Here is a 20,919-nt window from a genome sequence, read left to right on the forward strand (position 1 = left end):
AATTAGCATTTGGAAAACGGCAGTAAAATTTTAAATACTGAACTGATTGTGGATGCCTGTTTGCTCGCTGAGCTGGAAGGTTCATTTTCAGACGTTTCATCATCATACTAGGCAACATTATCAGTGAACCTTTGAATGAAGCTCTGGTAGCACGGCCCATTTCTCATTGCATGTCTCTGTTTGGCTTGTCCCAGTTGATGTGGCGTCCTTCCTCATCTGTACGTAAGGATACTAGTGAGACTGGGTCGTGTCCTTTTGTGGCTAGTTGATGTTCATGTATCCGGTGGCTAGTTTTCTACTGTTTATCCAATGTAGTGTTTGTTACAGTTCTTGCAAGGTATCCATTACCTTGCAAGCCAAACAGAGACACGCACAAGAATTCCTAGAAGCATGGCATTCCAACTGGAACTCTACCAACAAACACATTGACTTGGATCTCATTTACCACCTCCTGAGAAAAAGAACAGGAAATGATGCCACAACAGGAAACGGCATCACCAACCCAAGGAACCTTAAACACATAAATAAAAAGTGGGCCACGCCACCAGTGCTTCATCCGGAGGCTTACTGATAATGTTACTTAGTATGGTGATGAAACGTCTGAAAACGAACTTTCCAGCTCAGTGAGCAAACTGACATCCAGAACCTCAACCTGAGCTACAAATCTTCTCAAACTCGCTAACTGAACTGTGAATTTTGCAAACACAACAGAACCTTAAATATCCATGTTGCCACTAGCTTCAGGAAAAGTCTAACATAAATTTGCAGCTGCATTTAACTGCATTTGTTCTGAGAAGTGTTCAGTTTTAAGCTCCCAACCTCCAAATGAAACAGCTGGACCTGATCAATGTTGCAACAGTATACCCACCAAACTGGGCTCTGGTGACACAGTGGTAGTGTTCCTGCCTTTGAGCCAGAAGACCCTCGTCCAAGTCCCACCTGCTTCAGATCATGTATCGTAACACATCTGAACAGGCTGATTATGAAATATCTATACCCCCCACCCAACCATGTCTGGTATTGGTTCTACATATTCACATCCAATCTAACAATTCCATTAACAGTCTCCACAGCACTTATTTCAGCAGAATTGCTGACTTTATACAGCCTGTTTAAACACCAGCAACTTGCATGGTTAAACAGTAAGGCTGTTTACATTTTAAATTTGACTGTTGCTTTCTGAACATTATAGGCTGCTGATTGTAGATTTAACCCGTCACTAAACGCAGAGTCCCAGGTAATCTTCTGGGGTCATGGGTTCAAATCCCACCATGGCAGATGGTGAAATTTAAATTCAATAGAAATTTAGAATTGAATATAATGACGACCATGAAATCATTATTGATTGTCAAGAAAAACTCATCTGGTTCATTAATGTCCTTCAAGGAAATAAACTGCTGTCCTTACCTGGTTTGGTTTACAAGTGAATATATACCTACAATAACTTACTTGAGTTTTAACTGCATTCTGGGCAATAAATACTGGCCTAGCCAACCACGCCCACATTTCATGAACAAATATAAAAAATTGAATTGTGTGACAATAACTACATTCAACAAACATTTCTGTTGTCCAGAAATCAACAGTTGGCACTAGAATCAAATTTAATCAACTAACTTTCTGAAAATGAAAAATGCTGGAGATCACAGCTCAGATGAGACATCTAGACTTGAAATGTTAGCTTGCTTTCTCTTCACAAATGCTGTCTGACCTGCCATGATCTCCAGTATTTTTTGTTTTCAGTACAGATTCCAGCATCTTTAATAATTTGCCCCTATCTTGGATCTTTGTTGACAACTTGCAAGGCAAGATGAACATGTCAGCAAGTTAAATAAAGTGTCTACTGCTAGAGAGAGCTAAGGTAAATATTGCTGAAGAGAATGCAAGAAGAGGTACAACAATCGATAATACAATTTAAGACTTTTGATTACTTACTAATCTTAATTTAGGGAAGGGCATTCTTTGTTACTATGGATAACTGGGGTTCCAATTACAGCTGATCAAGATTTCAAAGTTTTTTGGATATAAAAACAACCTTCAAATATCTATCTTCTACAGAACATGCAATATCAAAATAAAAATGAACTTACTGTCCAAAACTTGATGAAGTACTGTAGCACAGTTGCCGCAATGAATAAACAATATAACAAAGAATATGCCAAAAAAAGCATAAAATATTTGTAGTTCGAAAATCCCACACAATTATTCACCCTAAAAGGAAACATTTGCTTGTTATTAGGTCATACAGAGTGCTTACATTCGTCAGTTTACTACAAAATATTACAATAATCCATTACCACAGGTCTAAATAGTTTACAATAATTCATACTTTAATCTCTGAACACAATAGGTCATGCTTGAGTTTGCAGGCTGAGACCAGTGGGATACTGCAAAGTTCATTGTGTGTACAAAATCTGATTGAAGATTTGTAGCTCGGGTATCCGTTGTTGTGGTTCTGCTTGCCGAGCTGGAAGTTTTTGCTGCAAACGTTTCGTTCCCTGGCTAGGGAACATCATCAGTGCCGTTGGAGCCTCCTGTGAAGCGCTGCTTTGATGTTTCTTCCGGTATTTATATTGGTTTGTTCTTGCTGCTTCCGGGTGTCAGTTTCAGCTGTAGTGGTTTGTATATGGTGTCCAGGTCAATGTGTCTCTATCTCTAGTAGCCATACACTCAGACAACCAGCAACATGAATTTGACTGGGAAAACACCACTATCATAGGACAAGCCAGACAGAGAACAGCCAGAGAATTCCTAGAAGCATCGCATTCATCCCCAAACTCCATCAACAGACACATTGACCTGGACACCATATACAAACCACTACAGCTGAAACTGACACCCGGAAACGGCAAGAACATCCATCAACAGACACATCGACCTGGACCCCACATACAAATCACTGCAGCTGAAACTGACACCCGGAAGCGGCAAGAACAAACCAATATAAATACCGGAAGAAACATCAAAGCAGCGCTTCACACGAGGCTCCAACAGCACTGATGATGTTCCCTAGCCAAGGGAACGAAACGTTTGCAGCAAAAACTTCCAGCTCGGCGAGCAGAACCACAACATCATTGTGTGTACCTCAGCTGTTCACAATCTTTATCAACAATTTGGTAGTGGGGACCATTTGTAATATTTCCAAGTTTACAGATTATTCAAAACTTGTTGGAAAAGTAATTGCTTAGAATGCAAAGATGCTTCAAGATTTAGAGAGGCTGAGTGAGCAGGCAGGAGCATGACTGATGGAATATAATGTGCATACACGTAAGGTTATCTACTTTGGAAGAGGAAGCAAAGGTGCAGTGTTTCTTAAACATTTGGAAGTGTTGTCCAAAGGGACCTTGGAATCATCACTCAGAAGTCATTGAAACCAAGCATGCAGTTGCTGCAAGCAATTCAGAAGGTAAATGGTATGTTAACCTTTATTGCAATAGGATTTTAACGTAGGAGCAAAGAAGTCGCATTTTAGTTGTATTGAACCTTGATGAGATTGCACTTGATCTACGCAGTTCTGGTCACTTTGCATAAGGAAGGAAATACTTATCATAGAAGAAACGCATCATTCACCAGTCTCATACATGGGGTAGTGGGACGGTGGCCCAGTGGTTAGCACTGCTGCCTAATAGCAGCAGGGAGTCGGGTTTGATTTCAGTCTCGGGCTACTGCCTGTGTGCAGTTTGCACATTCTCCCATAGTCTGCGTGGGTTTCCACCGAGTATTCTGGTATGCTCCCACAGTTCAAAAACGTGCAGGTCAGGTGAATTAGCCGTGCCAAATTCCCCATCGTGTTCCGGGATGTGTAGGTTAGGTGCATTAGTCATGGGAATGTAGAGTTATAGGATAGGGCAATGAGTCGGTGTGTTACTCTTTGGGGGGTGGGGGGGTTCAGTGTGTACTTGTTGGGTCAAATGGCCTGTTTCCACACTGTAGGAATTCTTAATGACAGAACAGCGCCAAAAAGACACTCACAGAGCAAAGGTAATGGTAGGGGATTTTAACTTTCCAAACATAGACTGGGACTGCCATAGTGTTAAAGATTTAGATGGAGAGGAATTTATTGTGTGTACAAGAAAATTTTCTGATTCAATATGTCGTTGTACTGACTACAAAAGGTGCAAACCTTGACCTACTTTAGGCAAATAAGGCAGGGCAAGTAGGGAAGTACTTTGCTGCCAGTGACCATAATTCTATTAGCTTTAAACAGAATCGAAAAGTTTAAGTTCTAAATTGGAGGAAGGCCAATTTTGATGGTTGCCACCCAGGTTGATAGTGCTATTGATTGGGTGCAGATGTTCACAGGTAAAGGGACAGTTGCAAAACTGGGATGCTGGAAAGCAGAATATTGTACAGGAGAAGACTGAGATACGGGCTATTACACTAGAAAGCATTGAAGTTAGTTAGGAAGAGTTATCTGCTTTCACACATTCTAGAATTTATAAGTCCCCTGGGCCAGATGGGATTTCTCCAAGGATTCTCTGGTAAGCCAGGGAGGAGATAGTGGAGTCTTTGTCCTTGATCTTTGCGTCATCATTGTCTACAGGTTCAGTACCACAGGACTGGAGGATTGCAAATGTTGCGCCCTTGTTTAAGAAGGGCAGCAGAGATGACCCAGGTAATTATAGACCAGTGAGTCTTGTGTCTGTTGTAGGAAAAGCTTTGGAAAGGATTATAAGAGATAGGATTTACAATCATCTAGCAAGCAACTATTTGATTGGACTTAGTCAACACAGTTTCATCAAGGGCAGGTCGTGTCTCATGTGAGTTTTTTGAGACGGTGACCAAGCATGTGGATGAGGGTACGGCAGTTGACGTAGTATACATGAACTTCAGTAAAGCCTTTGGTAAGGTGCCACATGATAGGCTATTGGAGAAAATGTGGAGGCAAGGGATTGAAAATGATTTTAGCAGTTTGGATTAGAAACTGGCTTTCTGTAAGAAGGCAACGAGTGGTGGGTTGATAGAAAATATTCAGCCTGAAGTCTGGTTACGAGTGGTATGCCACAAGGATCTGTTTTGGGACCACTGCTGTTTGTCATTTTTATCAATGACTTGGACGCACGTATAGGTGGATGGGTTAGCAACTTTGTAGATGACACTCGGTGGAGTGGTGGACAGTTTGGAAGAACATTGAAGGTTGCAGGGGGATTTGGATAAACTGCAGAATTACGCTGAGAGGTGGCAAATGAAGTTCAATGCTGATAAATGTGAGGTGATTCACTTTGGGAAGAATAACAGGAAAGCAGAATACTGGGTCAATGGAAAGATTCTTGGTAGTGTGGGTGTGCAGAGGGATCTTGGAGTCCATGTTCATAGATCCCTGAAAGTTGCTACCCAAGTTGATAATGCTGTTAAGGCGGCATACAGTGTGTTAGGTTTTATTGGTAGAGGGATTGAGTTCCGGAGCCATGATGGCATGCTGCACCTGTACATAACACTAGTGTGGCCTCACTTTGAATATTGTGTGCAATTCTGGCCGCCCCATTACAGGAAGGATGTGGAAGCATTGGAAAAGGTGCAGAGGAGATTTACCAGGATGTTGCCTGGTCTGGAGCAAAGGTCTTATGAGGCAAGGCTGAGGGACTTGGGTCTGTTCTCAATGGAGAGAAGGCAGTTAAGAGGGATTTACTAGCAGCATACAGAGGACTAGACAGGATGGATATTGAGAGTCTTTTTCCTAGGATGATGACGTCGGCTTGTACGAGGGGGCAGAACTGCAAATTTAGGGGTGATACATTTAAGACAGAGGTCAGAGGCAGGTTCATTATTCAGAGAGTGGTACGGGTGTGGAATGCCCTGTCTGTCAATGTAGTTAACTCAGCCACATTAGGGGCATTTAAAGAGTCTTTGGATAAACATATGGATGATGATGGGCTAGCATAGGGGGATGGACTTACATTAATTTACTGGTGGGCGCAAAATCGAGGGCTGAGGGGCCTGTTCTGCACTGTATTGTTCTATGTTCACGAATGAGATAATGAGAGTACAGAGACAGTATGTTCCTGTTAGGATGAAAGGCTAGGCTGGCAGGTGTAGGGAATGCTGGATGGCTAGAGAAATTGAAGTTCTGGTCAAGAAAAAGAAAGCAGGATATGTCACGTATAAATAGCAGAAATTGAGTGAATCCTTAGATGAGGATAAAGGCAGTAGGAGTAAACTTAGGAGGGAAATTGGGAGGGCAAAAAGGGTCATGAGATAGCTTTGGCAAATAGGATTAAGAAGAATCCAAAGGGATTTTAGAAATACATTAAGGACAAAATGGAGAGAACAGGACCTCTCAAAGATCAGCAAGGTAGCTTTTGTGTGGAGCGACAGGAGATGGGTGAGATACTAAACAAGTATTTTGCATCAGTGTTTACTGTGGAGAAGGACATGGAAGATAACAGAATGTGAGGAAATAGATGGTGACTTCTTGAAAAATGTGGTGCTGGATGTCTTAACACACAAAGGAGGATAAATCCCCAGGACCCGATTAGATGAACCTTCAAATTCTGTGGGAAGCTAGGGAAGTGAATGCTGGGACCTTTGCTGAGATATGTGGATCATCGATAGTCACAAATGAAGTGCCGGACGACAGGAGATTGGCTATTGTGGTGCCACTATTTAATAAAGATATTAAGGAATAGCCAGGGAACTAGAGACCGGTGAGTGTGACATTGGTGGTGGGCAAGTTGTTGGAAGGAATCCTGAGGAACAGGATGTATATGTATTTGGATAGGCAAGGATTGATTAGGAATAGTCAACCTGGTTTTATCTGAGGGAAATCATGTTTCACAAACTTGATTGAGTTTTTTTTGAAGTAGTAAGGAAGAGGATTGATGAGGGCAGAACAGTGGATGTGATCTACATGGACTTCAGTAAGGCGTTCAACAAGGTTCCTCATGGGAGACTGGTTAGCAAGGTTAGATCACATGGACTACAGAACTGGTTTGAAGGTAGAAAACAGAGGATGGTGGAGGAGGATTGCCCTTTTCAGACTGGAAGCCTGTGACCAGTGGTGTGCCACAAGGATTGGTGCTGGGTCCACTGTTTTTAATCATTTATATAAATGATTTGGATGTGAACATAGGAGGTATAATTTGTAAGTTTGCAGATGACAAAAATTGGAGGTGTAGTGGACAGTGAAGAAAGTTACCTCAGATTAAAACGGGATCTTGGTCAGATGGGCCAATGGGTCAAGGAGTGGCAGATGGAGGTTAATTTAGACAAATGTGAGGTGCCGTATTTTGAAAAGACAAATCAGAGCAGGACTTATACACTTAATGGTAAGGTCCTGGGGAGTATTGCTGAGACCTTGGAGTGCAGTTCATAGTTCCTTGAAAGTGGAGTCTCAGGTCGATATGATAGTAAAGGTGACTTTTAGCATGCATTCCTTTATTGGTCAGAGCACTGAGCATAGGAGTTGGGAGGTCAGGCTGCTTTTGGAATGTCATGTACAATTCTCATCTTCCTCCAATAGGAAGGATGTTGTGCGGTTCAGAAAAGATTTACAAGGATGTTGCCAGGATTGGAGGGTTTGAGCTACAGGGAGAGGGTAAATAACCTGGTGCTGTTTTCCCTGGGAGCTGTTCTTACAGAGGTTTATAAAATCATGAGCAGCATGGATAGGTAAAATAGACAAAGTCTTTTTTCCCTAGGTTGTGGGAGTCCAAAACTAGTGGGCATAGGTTTAGGGTGAGAAGGGAAAGATTTAAAAGGGGCCTAAGGGGCAACTTTTTCACGCAAAGGGTGGTGCGTGTATGGAGCAAGCAGCCAGAGTAACTGGTGGAGGCTGGCACAATTACAACATTTAAAAGGCAGCTGGATGGGCGCATGAGCATGGAAAGGTTTAGAGGGATATGAGACAAGTGCTCGCAAATGGGACTAGATTAATTTAGGATTTCTAGGTCAGCATGGCTGAGTTGGACAGAAGGGTCTGTGTCCATGCTGTATAACTCTATGACACTATGGATCCAGAACCGGCAGGCAGAAATGAAAGTATGAAATAGTATAAAAGGCAAGCCACTTAGGCCTGAGGTGAAAGGGATGGTGTACCTTTGGAATTTGTGACACAAGGAGGCTGTGGAGGTTCAGTCACTAAATAGTTCAAGACAGAAATTAATAGTGTAGTTATTAATGCAGTCAAGAAATATGGAAATATTACAGGAATGTGGCAGTGAGGTCATTGATCAGTCATGTTCTGAAATGGTGGAACAGGCTCAAGGGGGCTGATTGCCAGGAATATGGAACATGAATAGGCCAGACAATTAAGTATTAATGAAATGTATAGGAATGGCAATGAGACCACTTTTACAAACACTTTTTTCTCAAAGAGGTATTTCATCTTAATTTGTTTTCCCATTTTACTCCACATTTTTTTAAGCAAAAAGACCCAGAGGTGGTCAGCATCAGTTTGAAGAGTGAGTGAAAGGAACATCCGGGTGCAGAGGGCTGGCAGTTCGAAATCGAAGCCTACTCTACTATCGGGAAGAAACTAGTTTTTTGGTGATTAAATCGTCAAGGTGTATTTATTTATAAAGATTAAATTAATACAGCTAATGGTAGGAAGGTTAAAAAAATTTAAAAATTAAACATAGTTGAAAAGATCATTCAAATTGTTAATTTAAAAAAAAATTAATGGATGGCAGAACAGATGATGTGTCACAGCTAACACATGGGGGCTTGTGGATCTCAGTCTGATACAGCGCAAACATTTCCAAAGTAAAATATTTAAAAGCTCAAGCAGCTGCAGCTGAGTTCAAGTTGTAAACACCAATGTACCGGGGGAGGGGGAAGTTGCCTGGATATTTTGTTCCAGAAGGAAATCACACCTCTTTAGATAAAGTCTTCTAGTTTGGTCAAACTCACCACAGACAGTTGCCAGAGGTGGGAATTGAACCCGGGTCCCTGGCGCTGCGACCCGGGTGATGAGTTTGCACATTCTCTGTGGTGAGTTTGCACATTCTCCCTGGGTCTGCGTGGGTTTTCTTCGGGTGCTCCGGAAATGTGCAGGTTAGGTGAATTGGCCATGCTAAATTGCCCTTAGTGTTAGGTGCATTAGTCAGGGGTGAATGTAAGGGAATGTGTCTGGGTGGGTTGCTCTTCGGAGGGTCGGTGTGGACTTAGTGGACCGAAGGGCCTGTTTCCACACTGTAGGGAATCTAATCTAATCTAAATCTATTCATCCTATCTATGCCACTGTCAATTTGCTAACCTCTATAAGGTCATTCCTGAGTGCCTGATGTCCAGGGAAACAAGCCCCAGTCTATTCAGCCTCTCCCAATAACTCAAATCCTCCAGTACTGGCAGCATCCTTATAAATCTTTTCTGCACCCTCTCAAGTTTAACAACATCCTTCCTATAGCAGAGACACCAGAATTGTACACAGTACTCTAGAAGATACCTCACCAATGTCCTGTACAAGTGCAACATAACATCCCAATATCTATACTTAATGTTCTGACCAATGATGGCAAGTATGCCAAACGTGCCCTTCAATACCCTGTCAAACTGTGACTTCACTTTCAAGGGACTATGCACCTGCATCCCTCAGTATCTTTGTTTGGCAACATTTTTTGGGGTCTTACCATTAACTGTATAAGTTCTGCCCTTGTTTGCCTTTCCAAAATGCCTTATCTAAAATTAAACTCTTGTCTGCCACTCCTCGACCCACTGGCCTTCTGATCAGGGTGCCGTTGTACTGTGATGATCTTCTTCACTGTCCACTACACCAACTATTTTAGTGTCATCTGCAAACTTACTAACCACATCTCCTATATTCACACCCAAATCATCAGTACAAAATGACAAAAAGCAGTGGACCCAGCACTGATCCTAGTGGCACAGTTTGTCATAGGCCTCCAGTCCGAAAAGCAACTCTCTACCACCATGCTCTGTCTCCTGCCTTCAAGGTAATTTTGTATCCAATTTGCTAGCTCCCCCTAGATCCCATGTCCTCTAACCTTACTAACCAGTCTACAATGCAGAAACCTTGTTGAACTCTTTGCTGAAGTCCATATAGGCAATGCCTACCTCTCTACCTTCAATCTTCTTTGCCATCTCTTCAAAAAAACTCCAAGTTAGTGAGACACATTTTCCCAAATACAAAGTGATAGGACGGTAGGTTTATTATCCCTGTCCTATCCAACAGTCACAGCGGGCGACACAGTGGCTCAGTGGTCAGCACTGCTGCTTCACAGTGCCAGGGACTTGGGTTTGATTCCAAGTTTGAGCAACTGTCTGTGTGGAGTGTGTACATTCTCCCCGTGTTTGTGTGGGTTTCCTCCAGGTGCTCTGGTTTCCACCCACAGTCCAAAGATGTGCAGGTTCGGTGAACTGGCCATGCTAAATTGACCATAGTGTTCAGGTATTGTGGGTTAGGCGCATTAGTCATAGGTAAATATAGGGTAGTGGAAATGGGTCTGGGTGGGTTACTTTTCGGAAGGTCGGTGTGGACTTGTTGGGCCAAATGGCCTGTTTCCACACTGTAGGGATTCTATGACATCTGGGTATTACAAAGGTAACAAAAAGACTAAAGGCTCTGTATCTGAAAGTGTGTAGTATTCATAAAGTAAACAAATTGATATCACATACTGAAGTAAATAATTGAAATATGACTGTCATGGCAAGGAGAATAGGAAGCTAGGTAAAGTTGGAAGGGTAACACTGTTGACCAAGGTTGGCATTGGTGCAATAGTTATAAATAACCCTGGGTCAGGAGACCAAGATGGAGAATTAGTTTGAATGGAGATGAGGAGTAGTAAAAGAACAAAATCACTAGAATGGGTGATCTACAGGCATCCTAATAGTAACCACAATGTAAGACTTAACATACAAAAAGAAATATTTGGTACTTGTGATAATGAAGATTAAGCAACGAACGTCATCTACATGGATTTTAGCAGGGCATTTGATAAGGTCTAATTGCCAGTCTAGTCAGAAAAAGTAGCCCATGGTAATGTGGTAAGTTAAACCCAAAATTGACTCAGTTACAGAAAATAAAGGGTAACGTTTCTGCATTTGAAAGTGGTTGCCAGTGGCATTCTAGAAGGCATAGTGTTGGGCTCCTTGTTGTTTATAGTATATATCAATGATTCAGACTTAACTGTGGTATGAGAGATTTGAAAATTTACAGATGATATAAAAGTTGGCCAGGTAATTGAGATTAAAGAGAGTGGTTGCCAACTACAGGATGACATCAATGGTTTGGATAAGTGGGCAGGCAAGTGGTGACAAATTTGGTCTGAAGAAGTGAGAAGTCATGCATTTTGGGAGAGGAAACAAATCCTCCCCAGTGACAAATCAATAATAAATGTGAGGGCATTGAGAAGGCTCGAGCTGGTGAGCGACCTTGGACTGCATGTCCAAAGGTCCCTGAAGGTGGCAGTACAGGTAGATTAAGTGGGAAAAAGGCTATATGGAATGCTTCCCTTCACTGAATGAAATGCTGAATACAAAAACATATTAAGCCAGAGCTGGTGTTTTAAAACACTTTAGCTCACAACATTATAGAAAGAAGATAACTGCGCTAGAGAGAGATACTGAGATTTGCAAGAAGTCGACAGAATAATGAGGAGCTTAGATAGAATGGACTGAGAAGACTTATTTCCTCTAGTGGAGATGATTTGAGTCACAGATTTCAGATGACTGGTAGATGGATTAGAGGGGTCATGAGAAAAACAGTTTCACTCTGTGTTGGGTGACTGGAATTCACTACCCAATTTGGTGGTTGAATTGAAAATCTTCAACTAATATAAAAGGAACCTGAATCTGCACCTGAAGCACAATCTGCAGGGTTTGGACTAGGAGTTGGAAAGTAAGATAAAGTTTATTCAGCCAGCGAGACACAAATGGCTTCTTTCTGTGTTGCAACTTTTTTTCAAAATGAAGTTATGCTTCTAAAAAGGAGCTATACGCAGGGACGAAGTGAGCTTTGCTGAAATAGTCAGGATTTTGCATCTGTCTTTACCAAAGAATAAGGTACTTTGATTCATTTATTGGCTCATGGGATATGTACATGACTGACTAGGCCAGCTTTTTTTTCCTGTCTAGACTGGGACTTGTTGAATCCATCCTTATTTGCCTTTCAGAAAGTGCTGTGAGCTGCCTTTTTGAACCAGTGCAGTCCATCCAGTGTAGGTACAATCACATTGTTGTTCGGAAGGAGCTTCCAGTATTTTGACCGAGCAAAAGAATAGCAATTGCTCCAGGTCAGGTTCATGTGCTGATTGGAGGGAAACCTGCAGTTGTGGTGCATCCATACATATGCTGCCCATGCCATAAGTTTGCAGAGGTCAGAACTTTGGAAATTGCTGTCATATTCATAGTGAACAAGCGGATAATTGAGCTACTGTTTTGAGGTAAACATTGATAAAGAGATATTAGACAGGTTGACTGCATTCAATAAGTAAGTGAGGAGTAGTAGTGGTGATATTTATTGAATACTGGGGTACCAGCGTACTTGAGGATTTCAAATGTTACCCTTTGGCTCAGACAACTGAGCAAGGGTAAACCAATGGCTATAGGCCAGTTAAACCTTGACAGAAGAAAAGTTTTGAAAGGTCAATAATTGTATGCAGTTAACTTAGTGTGCAATCATTAAGGAAATCCAGCACAAACTTAATGGTAAATCATGTTTAACCAACTTGATTGAGTTTTTTTTAAAAATGAAAGTAAAGACTTGAAGCAGTGTATAAGAACTTCCAAAAGGCATTTGATAAAGAGTCAGATGATCGTCTTGCCAGAAAAGTTAAATCTTCTGGAATAAAAAGGATAGTTGCAACATTGGCTGAGTGACAAGAAACAGTATAGTGGTGAAAGGCTCTTTCTGACTGAAGACATGTGAACAATGGGTTGCACAGGATTCAGTACTACCATCACCATTTTTTCTTGACGTATAATATTAATATAGACTTGGGTTTGCAAGGCACAATTTCAAAATTTGCAAATCACACAAAACTTGTAAAAAGTGTTCTGTGAAAAGGATAGTGGTAAACTTCAAGAGAACAAAGACAGACTGGTGGAATGGTAAATGAAATTTAATAGAGAAAAGTGTGAAGTGGTACATTTTGGTAAAGGGGGAACCTGGGGAATGTATGTGCAGAAATTGTTGAAGGTGGTGGGGTAGGTTCAGAAATTGGCATAATTGCAGACTCGGGCTTTATAAGTAGAGGCAGAGAGTACAAAATAAGGGAGCACACCACCGTGATCCCACACCAACACTTCTGTCTCAGGTCGACTGCGGTGCTCCAGGGAAGCTCAATGTAAACTGAAGGAACACTATATTCTGTCCAAGTACATTCCAATTTTCAAAACCTAACACTGAGTTTAACAATTTCAGAATGCTAGCAACCTCTTCCATGTTCATGATCCACCTCTACACCCTTAGACTCTGTGTGGGTTGCTTCCAACACAGCCAGACAATTTTCAACTATTTACTCTTTTTGCTTTTTCTCTGGCTTCCTACTCAGCATTTATCTCCCTCATAGTTTATCAATAATAGCTATGTTTACCTCTCCTTTTCTTTTCTCTTTGTACCATCTCCACATATTCTATTCACTCCTTTCCCAACCCCACCTCAGTCTTCAGCAAAATACCAAATCTTTCTCAGCTGTTTTCAATTCTGACGAAGAATCACTGGGGTTGAAATGTTAACTTTCTCGCTACAGATGCTGCAAGACCTGACTTTTTCTAGGACTTTAACAAAAAACAAGTTTAGGATATTATATGACTATTAAAAATTTTGGTTGACTGAAATAATTCATTGCATCTAATTTTGAACACTGCACTTTAGAAAGAGACAGCTTTACAGATAGCACAGAACAGGGTTACGTATAATTCCAGGAATGAGTGTCTTCAGCTAGAGAAACTGCTGCTCTTAGCACAAGAGCTGAGAACCAGGTAATTTTAAAGGAAATCCGTTTTTATTTTTTGAGTGGTTGTGTACTGGGATGCAATATCTGAAAGCACATTGGAAACAAAAATAATCAGTGTTTTCAAAACGCAAATGGGCAAGCAATAAAACAGAAAAGATTTGTAAGCTACAGAAAAAGGACAAGCACTGGAATTAGCTAAATTCATCTTGCAGAGCTGGTATAAATATGATGTGGATATGTGTAAATGTATTCTGAGCATTCATCTTGTCAGTGCATGAGCAAAACTTAGGGAAATCACCCTAATTCCTGCTCTTTTCTTAAGACTTGACACCAGGTTTCTGCAACAAAAACAAAAATTGCTGGAAAATATCAGCAAGTCTGGTAGCATCTGTGGAGAGAAACCAGAGTTAACATTTTGAGTCCTGTGACCATCTTCAGAACGGTTTCTGCACCCTTACTGTTACATAAGAGGGAGAAATGGGGAAACTCAGAACAGAAATCCAGATTGTCTACCATTACTCTGCTATAGTATGCAGTATTCAAACATACCATTGCATTATAGTTTTACAAGTAATAATATAAAACATCTCAGCTGCAGTTGTTGAAAAGTTAAAGTTAGACTTTCACAATGACAATATAAGCTCATGGATGACTACTCCTGTAGTGAAAGCATCAGTGCATGGTTATTTTTGCAAGAACAAGGTGTATTCTCCCCTTGCTGTCAAGATATCATGTGATAATTATTGTTGATCAGCCTTAGCACTTTACACTAAATGCTGACAAGTTAGTTGATATAAATTATATATTTATTTATAAACTATATATTTTAAAAGTTGTATTTAACTTCACAGTCTCCCATTCGATGCTATATTTTCATTCAAGAAAAAAACAACTCAAGTTCTCTTCCCTCCTATGCACAATGTCAATCAATCTCTCTTCTGTGAAGAGAAATATTGCACTATTTCTTCAGTAGTTACTTTAAATAATAATTATAAAGTATGATGTAACTAAAATGTAAGATACAAACATACCAAGGACAATGATGATCCATTTTTAATACACACCTGTTAAAAAAAAAACAAAGGATTAACAGAAAACTAATGAAGTTTGTCCGAATGAGCCTTCAACTAAACTACACCAGGAAACAAATATACTCCATCTATTCTGAAACCAAGATTTGTGAAGATAGTGCAGTATCCTTTGAGAGGGAACCATAAATGGGATTTCTGGCTTTTAGTTTAATTTTTAGTGATTCCCTGTGATCATTTTATTATTTTGACTATTTCTCAGGTGCACTCAATACTACATGGGCTTTGAGCATTTTCTTCTTTGACAAGTTGAGATTGGTGCAAAATCAGATAAACCTGAAGTATTGTTTCTGAATTTGGAGAATGTCTCCAACTACAGGATTTAAATTATGTGCAGAATGTTGCAACAGTTGAAGTACATTACAAGACTTATTTAGTGGCATGATGTGGTTCTCCTAAATAGTGCCAAATATGCCATCCAAACAGCCTTTTTTCCTCTTTTTCATACATTTCAAACATTAAGTACTACAATGCAAAACAATTAGGAAATGAGAACTTGTATTTATATAATGCCCTTCACAAACTCAGAACCTACCATAGCACTTTTACAGTCAATCTTTCTGCACTGCAAGTTCCACAACAGTAATGAAATACATGACAAGCTCATCTGTTTTAGATCTTAGTCAACAACCTCATGAGCATGACAACTTGTTTAAATACACATCATCAATTGTAAACATTAACTTTAATGAGTGAACGGCTCATTCACCCAGACAGTTGAGATATGGTTGGATGTCCTTTGATTAGATCTTCAAAAGATTTTGAATGCATCTGTGACTGATTTTCTCCCATCAAACAGTTAGTCTAAATGCATAAGGGTACAAAGATATTTGTGAGTCAATTTATAACTCAATGTGTTGAAGTGATTAAAAGTGATGTTTTGAAGATTACTTTTAAGTAAAGTGTTAGTGCAAGTATCTTCTGTATTGCTGCAATAATCTAATTATTATAAGGATCGTGTTTATAACTATTTAATGCTCTTTTACCTTGTTGTTGTCTCGTAAATTTGGTGCTTATTCAGAGTCAGAGTTTGAGGCAGTAAAATAGATATTCTGCTGTATTCCATAAACAAGGCTATCATGTGATCACTTACAACCCAGTCATAAAGTCAGAGTATATCAGGATTGTTCCTTCAATCAATCCCTGTGTGTAATCATATTTACCTCTTTGCTGAGCAGTAAAAGCATAACCTGGTTCATAGAGCTGGATTTGTGATATGACGACTAAGGATAATGAAATGCAACCTCAAAACTCAAGAATGGAACAGGCAATTTTACAAGATATTACTTATCATTGTTTAGAAATAACTATTGTTAACAAGCTTTGGGGGGGGGGGGGAGGAGAAGAGAGAATAAAAGGCTAAAAACAATTTGTTAAATCCAAAATTCAGAAATCTAAAGCAGGGAAACATGCATTTTATATTTTAAAATATGTTCCCAAAGAACTTGTCAAATACAAATTGCTGCATATTTCACAAACTTTTTGATATGATTAAACATATACACCCAATCCATAACATTTATGACTGGAATGTAAAGTTCAATATTTATGTACTGTACAGTTTAAAGGATTCTTACTTTTAAACATGACCATTTGGTATTTCCCTTAGTCATTAATACATCCCACAGAAAAAGTTATCTTAGTCTATGTCTCTTCCTTGCAAACGTAGCCTTATTTATACAACTCTAATTATTAAATACAGTACGCATCCTTTGCATTAACCAGACCGCTTGAGTTTTGTTAAAGATAAATATAAATGTTTTAGCCTGCAATTATAATGTTAAATATTGTTCTATTACATTAATTATTTGTGTAATGTAAGTTCCCATTTTGATAGAACTTGTGTAGTTGGCGATCCACTCAGCAATTGCATGCTTACTATTTGCATAAAACTAACTTACGGATACAATCTGTACGTGCAGTCTTTCCACTGCTCCTCAAATTATGGGAGACAGCAACAAGTTTAATTTTAAACCATTAATTCTATGTGATGTTGTAGGTGAGACTTGCTGTGTGTTTCCTGTTCACATTGCACTGCGCAGATTTGCATTACCTGACTAAATCTGAGATGCTCAAGCATCTCCTGCAAGCTAAGCCTATGAGCAGTAGTCAAAAATGAGTCTCTCATCCATAATATTGCAAGTTTTAGAATTCTTTGATCAGTATCTACTTTCCAAGATTTCTTTCACATTCAAGATCAGTCATGAAAATATATCCTTCTTTAAGATTACAATCCAAGCTAATTAACGAGCAAAAAATGAACAGAAAGCAAGTCCCAGCCACGGCATTGTGAGTATTGCCGAAGTGCAGGACTATGAGAAAGAAGTGAGGCTGATTAAGACTAATGAGCACCTTTAATTTACAATTTTTCAGCCCATTTGTTATACGGTGGCTGTATCTACAGTACTAGTCCTCATGTTATACATTGTTTTTGTCTAGTTTGGGAAGTTATCCAATAGTACGTTGGAGGCACATAGCTAACTACAATACTTTATACATTTTATAAGTTCTACCCAAACATAGTGTAGCAAGGTTAGCTTTAAAAAGATAGTAGAAAGAAAACTGATCACTTCCACACAGTGCTCTTCTCAAAACAAAAACATGCCTGAACTCTCAAATGTAGAAAAATTAACTTACATGTCACAGGCAGAGCAGTGATGACATCGGTCAGGTTTAATTACTTGACAGCGATCACAATACCTGATGGCTGAAAAGAAGTAAAAGGCTGTGAGAATATGTAAAAAAAAAGTTCAACAGATAAAGTGTGTTATGAATTTCAGGAGAATCAACTGCACCTTTCATATCTTCAAGCTCAAGGACCTAGGACATCAGATTCGATGGAGCACTAACACCTGCCAGTTCCTTCTAAGCCACATACTATCTTGACTTTGAAATATAACACCTTTCCTTCACTGTCACTGGATCAAAATACTATTGCTCCATTCCTAACTGGGCATGTACTGACATCCATGGACAGCAGTGGTTCGAGGAAGTAATTCCATCACCGCACTCCCTTAGGTATGAGAAAATGCTGATGCAGCCAGTGCTGCTCATGAATTCAGTTAAATGCCATAAAAGCACCCTGGATACCAATTCCACCATTCTTTTAAGATTATACATTAAGATAATTAAATAAAAGTTATATATCCTTGCAGTGCATCAGAACTTGGAGACAAAGTCATGATATGATGTGCTACTATCTTTATAATGCCAATGACATTAAAAAACAAATAACAGCTGCTTATCACTACAAACCACAAGTTTTAAATCTATTGTGCACAAGATTTATTAATATTCTCATGACAAATTTTGAAGCCTAGCCCAATGTAATTTTGGATATGCTGATTACTTGTCATTCTGTCTCCCTTTCTCACTCTCACATTTCGTTTGCTCTCCTTTTTAAAATACTGTATCTCTTTACTTTTTTCTTTCATCATTTTACTTCAAATGGGATATAGGCGCAAACAAAAATACTTAATTTCTTTCAAATAGAAATAAAATCAATTACTTTTGCTGTCATGACTCAATCAAAATAACTATATTTCAGTAAGGTTAGTCTCCATTCTTCAAACAATTTAAATAATTAGCTGTAGTCCACAAAAGACCTTAGGTATCTTGCTCCATCAAAGATACAGCTAGTAATAACAACTTGCAGTGCACCATTCTGTAAGTATGGGTCAAAACTACATGACCTATAAGAAAGGCAGCATACTGATGATCAATTAAAATTGATTTTCCCAGGATAGTACAAATACAGCAAACTTAACTGGCCCTCTTGATAAACCAGCAGAAAGTATATACCTTAAACACCGCAATGTCCAAATATTTATGTTGGGAATAGCTATGCTTCGCTTTCAGCATGCTACTCAGTGAGGCATAACAGATTGATTGTTAAGTATGCTGTAAGATATACCCTGACAGGTATTTTTTTGTAAATTTTTAAAAAAGGAAATTGTACTTATTGCTCAGATCTATAAAAATAAAATGCTCCAACATTCGCATCCAATAAATTCTAAACACATAAATTTCACTTAAGTTACAAACAGGGATGACAAGTTAACTTGTTTAAGAATCTCAAAAGAAAGTCAATCATTTATGGAGCCCATACATCAGGTTTGTCGAACAGACAACCTGTCAGCCAAAATATGGCCCATCAAGGCGACATGTGCAGCCTGCAAGAACTTGTCGGAGTATACAAAACAGTTAAGTATAGGATTAGAATTGAAAATAGCTATAGAGTTGCTCATCCATATGCTCAAAAATGCTGGCAAATGGGACTAGATCAGTTTAGGATTTCTGGTCGGCATGGAGAAGATAGCTTATCAAAAGTAAATATGGAAAAGAAACGGCTTGTGATTTAATGACCAGCAAACAATGGACAGAGTTTCCACAAGGTTCATTCTCTCTCTGCCTGTGGCTGAGTTCCTGCTAACAGCATAACTGCTGCACCTCTGAAGGAGCACAGGATGGCAGCACCAGGTGGGAAAGTTGCAAGGAACAGCACTGGCAGCGAGCGCTTGTCCAGCTATTCACGAGGGTAGATTAAAAGCTCATGCCCTCAGCAAGAAATTGCCTAAGTGTCATGAGAGGTAGGGGTGCAGGTGAATACGCGCATGCATATAAGGGTGGGTGGGAAAGTGGCTGGGGAAGGTGAGCTGGTGAAGATGAATGAGGTGGATACAGAGGCAGCACAAGTGCATGACAGGAAAAGAGCAGTACAGCATCAAGAAACTTACTAAAATCAATGTAAAAATACACAGTAAGTGAGAGAACATATTGCAGAGGGTTTACCCATCACTGTTATACCTTAAATGCAAAGGATTATTTTGTGTATCACATGACCTCCAAATCTGAACTGGTCAGTCATCAACCATAGTCACAGTCAACGGAGCATTAATCATTGTTTAAAGTGATTAGATTACATGGCCACTGGAGCCCTTTCTCAAGTCCATTGTCCAAAGTGATTGAGTTTAACAGTATGGTCCCTAGCCATTTGAAAAATTAAATGTTGTTTGCATGTCTGAGTAATTGAGAAGCTGATTAGTTCACACTCATAAGTTTACTGTTCTTGCTGGGCTAACATCCAGTTCTAACAGTTCTGTAAATCAAAAAGGTAAAGGAATGTAAATCTTCAGTAGTCTTAAATATTGTTGGCAACCTTTTTAAACTTACCTTGGGGTTTGGCATCTCAATATTATGTTATGAGATAGTGTTATAGGCTACTTTTATTAACTCACTCACCAGATCGCTACATTCATTAATACCGGGTTCCTGTTCATTCATTAATAACCCTTTATTTATAACAGGTTCATTCATTCATTCATAAAACCACAATTTTGAAGTATAGTTTACTATCCAAATTTAAAACAACCCTTTCTAATCAAAGCAACCATTACCACAATTTCATATCTTATCAACCCTGGCTACAAGCAGTGCTCACTTCTGATGAAGTGTAGTATACAGAACAAAACCATCCCCATCAAGTCTCCATAGAACTTTAAAATATTAATCAGCCCTTACCAACCACCTCCTAGACTTGAATAGATTCCTCAATTAGTATGCATTTGTTAAATACCTTTTACATGGGTTATTATCCCTAATAGAAGGTTAAAAATCACTTAACACCAAGTTATAGTCCAATAGGTTTCTTTGGAAGCACTAGATTTCGAGGCGCTGTTCCTTCAACATAAGGCACAGAATTTGTTGCAAAAGATTACAGTGTCATGCAACTGAAATGATATATTGAACAAACCTAGATTGCTGTTCAGTCTTTCATCTTTTAGAATGGGTTGCAGGTTTCGGTTCATTAATATGTAAATCCCAGAACTACTTTTTAGTCACATTCTAGAGATAACTTAAGATTTTTTTAAAAAAGTGACATCTCAGCTTAGACAATGCATTAAAGGTGTGAGGTTAGCGTCTGTCTGTATCCCAGCTTGAGTCAGACTGGTTCTATTTCCAAAGGAGAGTTTATAAAA

The 20,919-nt window shown here is 39.4% G+C and overlaps 1 protein-coding gene across 4 annotated transcripts in view; it reads right to left on the reverse strand.

Moving 5' to 3' along the window:
* LOC132816466 (palmitoyltransferase ZDHHC20-B-like) overlaps positions 1 to 20,919 on the reverse strand; it is a 117,854-nt gene that overhangs the window by 43,031 nt on the left and 53,904 nt on the right. For all 4 annotated transcript variants that reach the window (XM_060826084.1, XM_060826083.1, XM_060826082.1 and 1 more), the window contains 3 exons: positions 17,579 to 17,648; positions 14,885 to 14,917; positions 2,091 to 2,211 (listed from right to left, as the gene is read on the reverse strand). In XM_060826084.1, coding sequence (XP_060682067.1) covers positions 2,091 to 2,211; positions 14,885 to 14,917; positions 17,579 to 17,648 — 224 coding nt within the window. The remainder of the gene's footprint in view (positions 1 to 2,090; positions 2,212 to 14,884; positions 14,918 to 17,578; positions 17,649 to 20,919) is intronic.

Source organism: Hemiscyllium ocellatum, chromosome 6 (genome assembly GCF_020745735.1).
Source record: "Hemiscyllium ocellatum isolate sHemOce1 chromosome 6, sHemOce1.pat.X.cur, whole genome shotgun sequence".
Lineage (NCBI taxonomy): Eukaryota > Metazoa > Chordata > Chondrichthyes > Orectolobiformes > Hemiscylliidae > Hemiscyllium > Hemiscyllium ocellatum.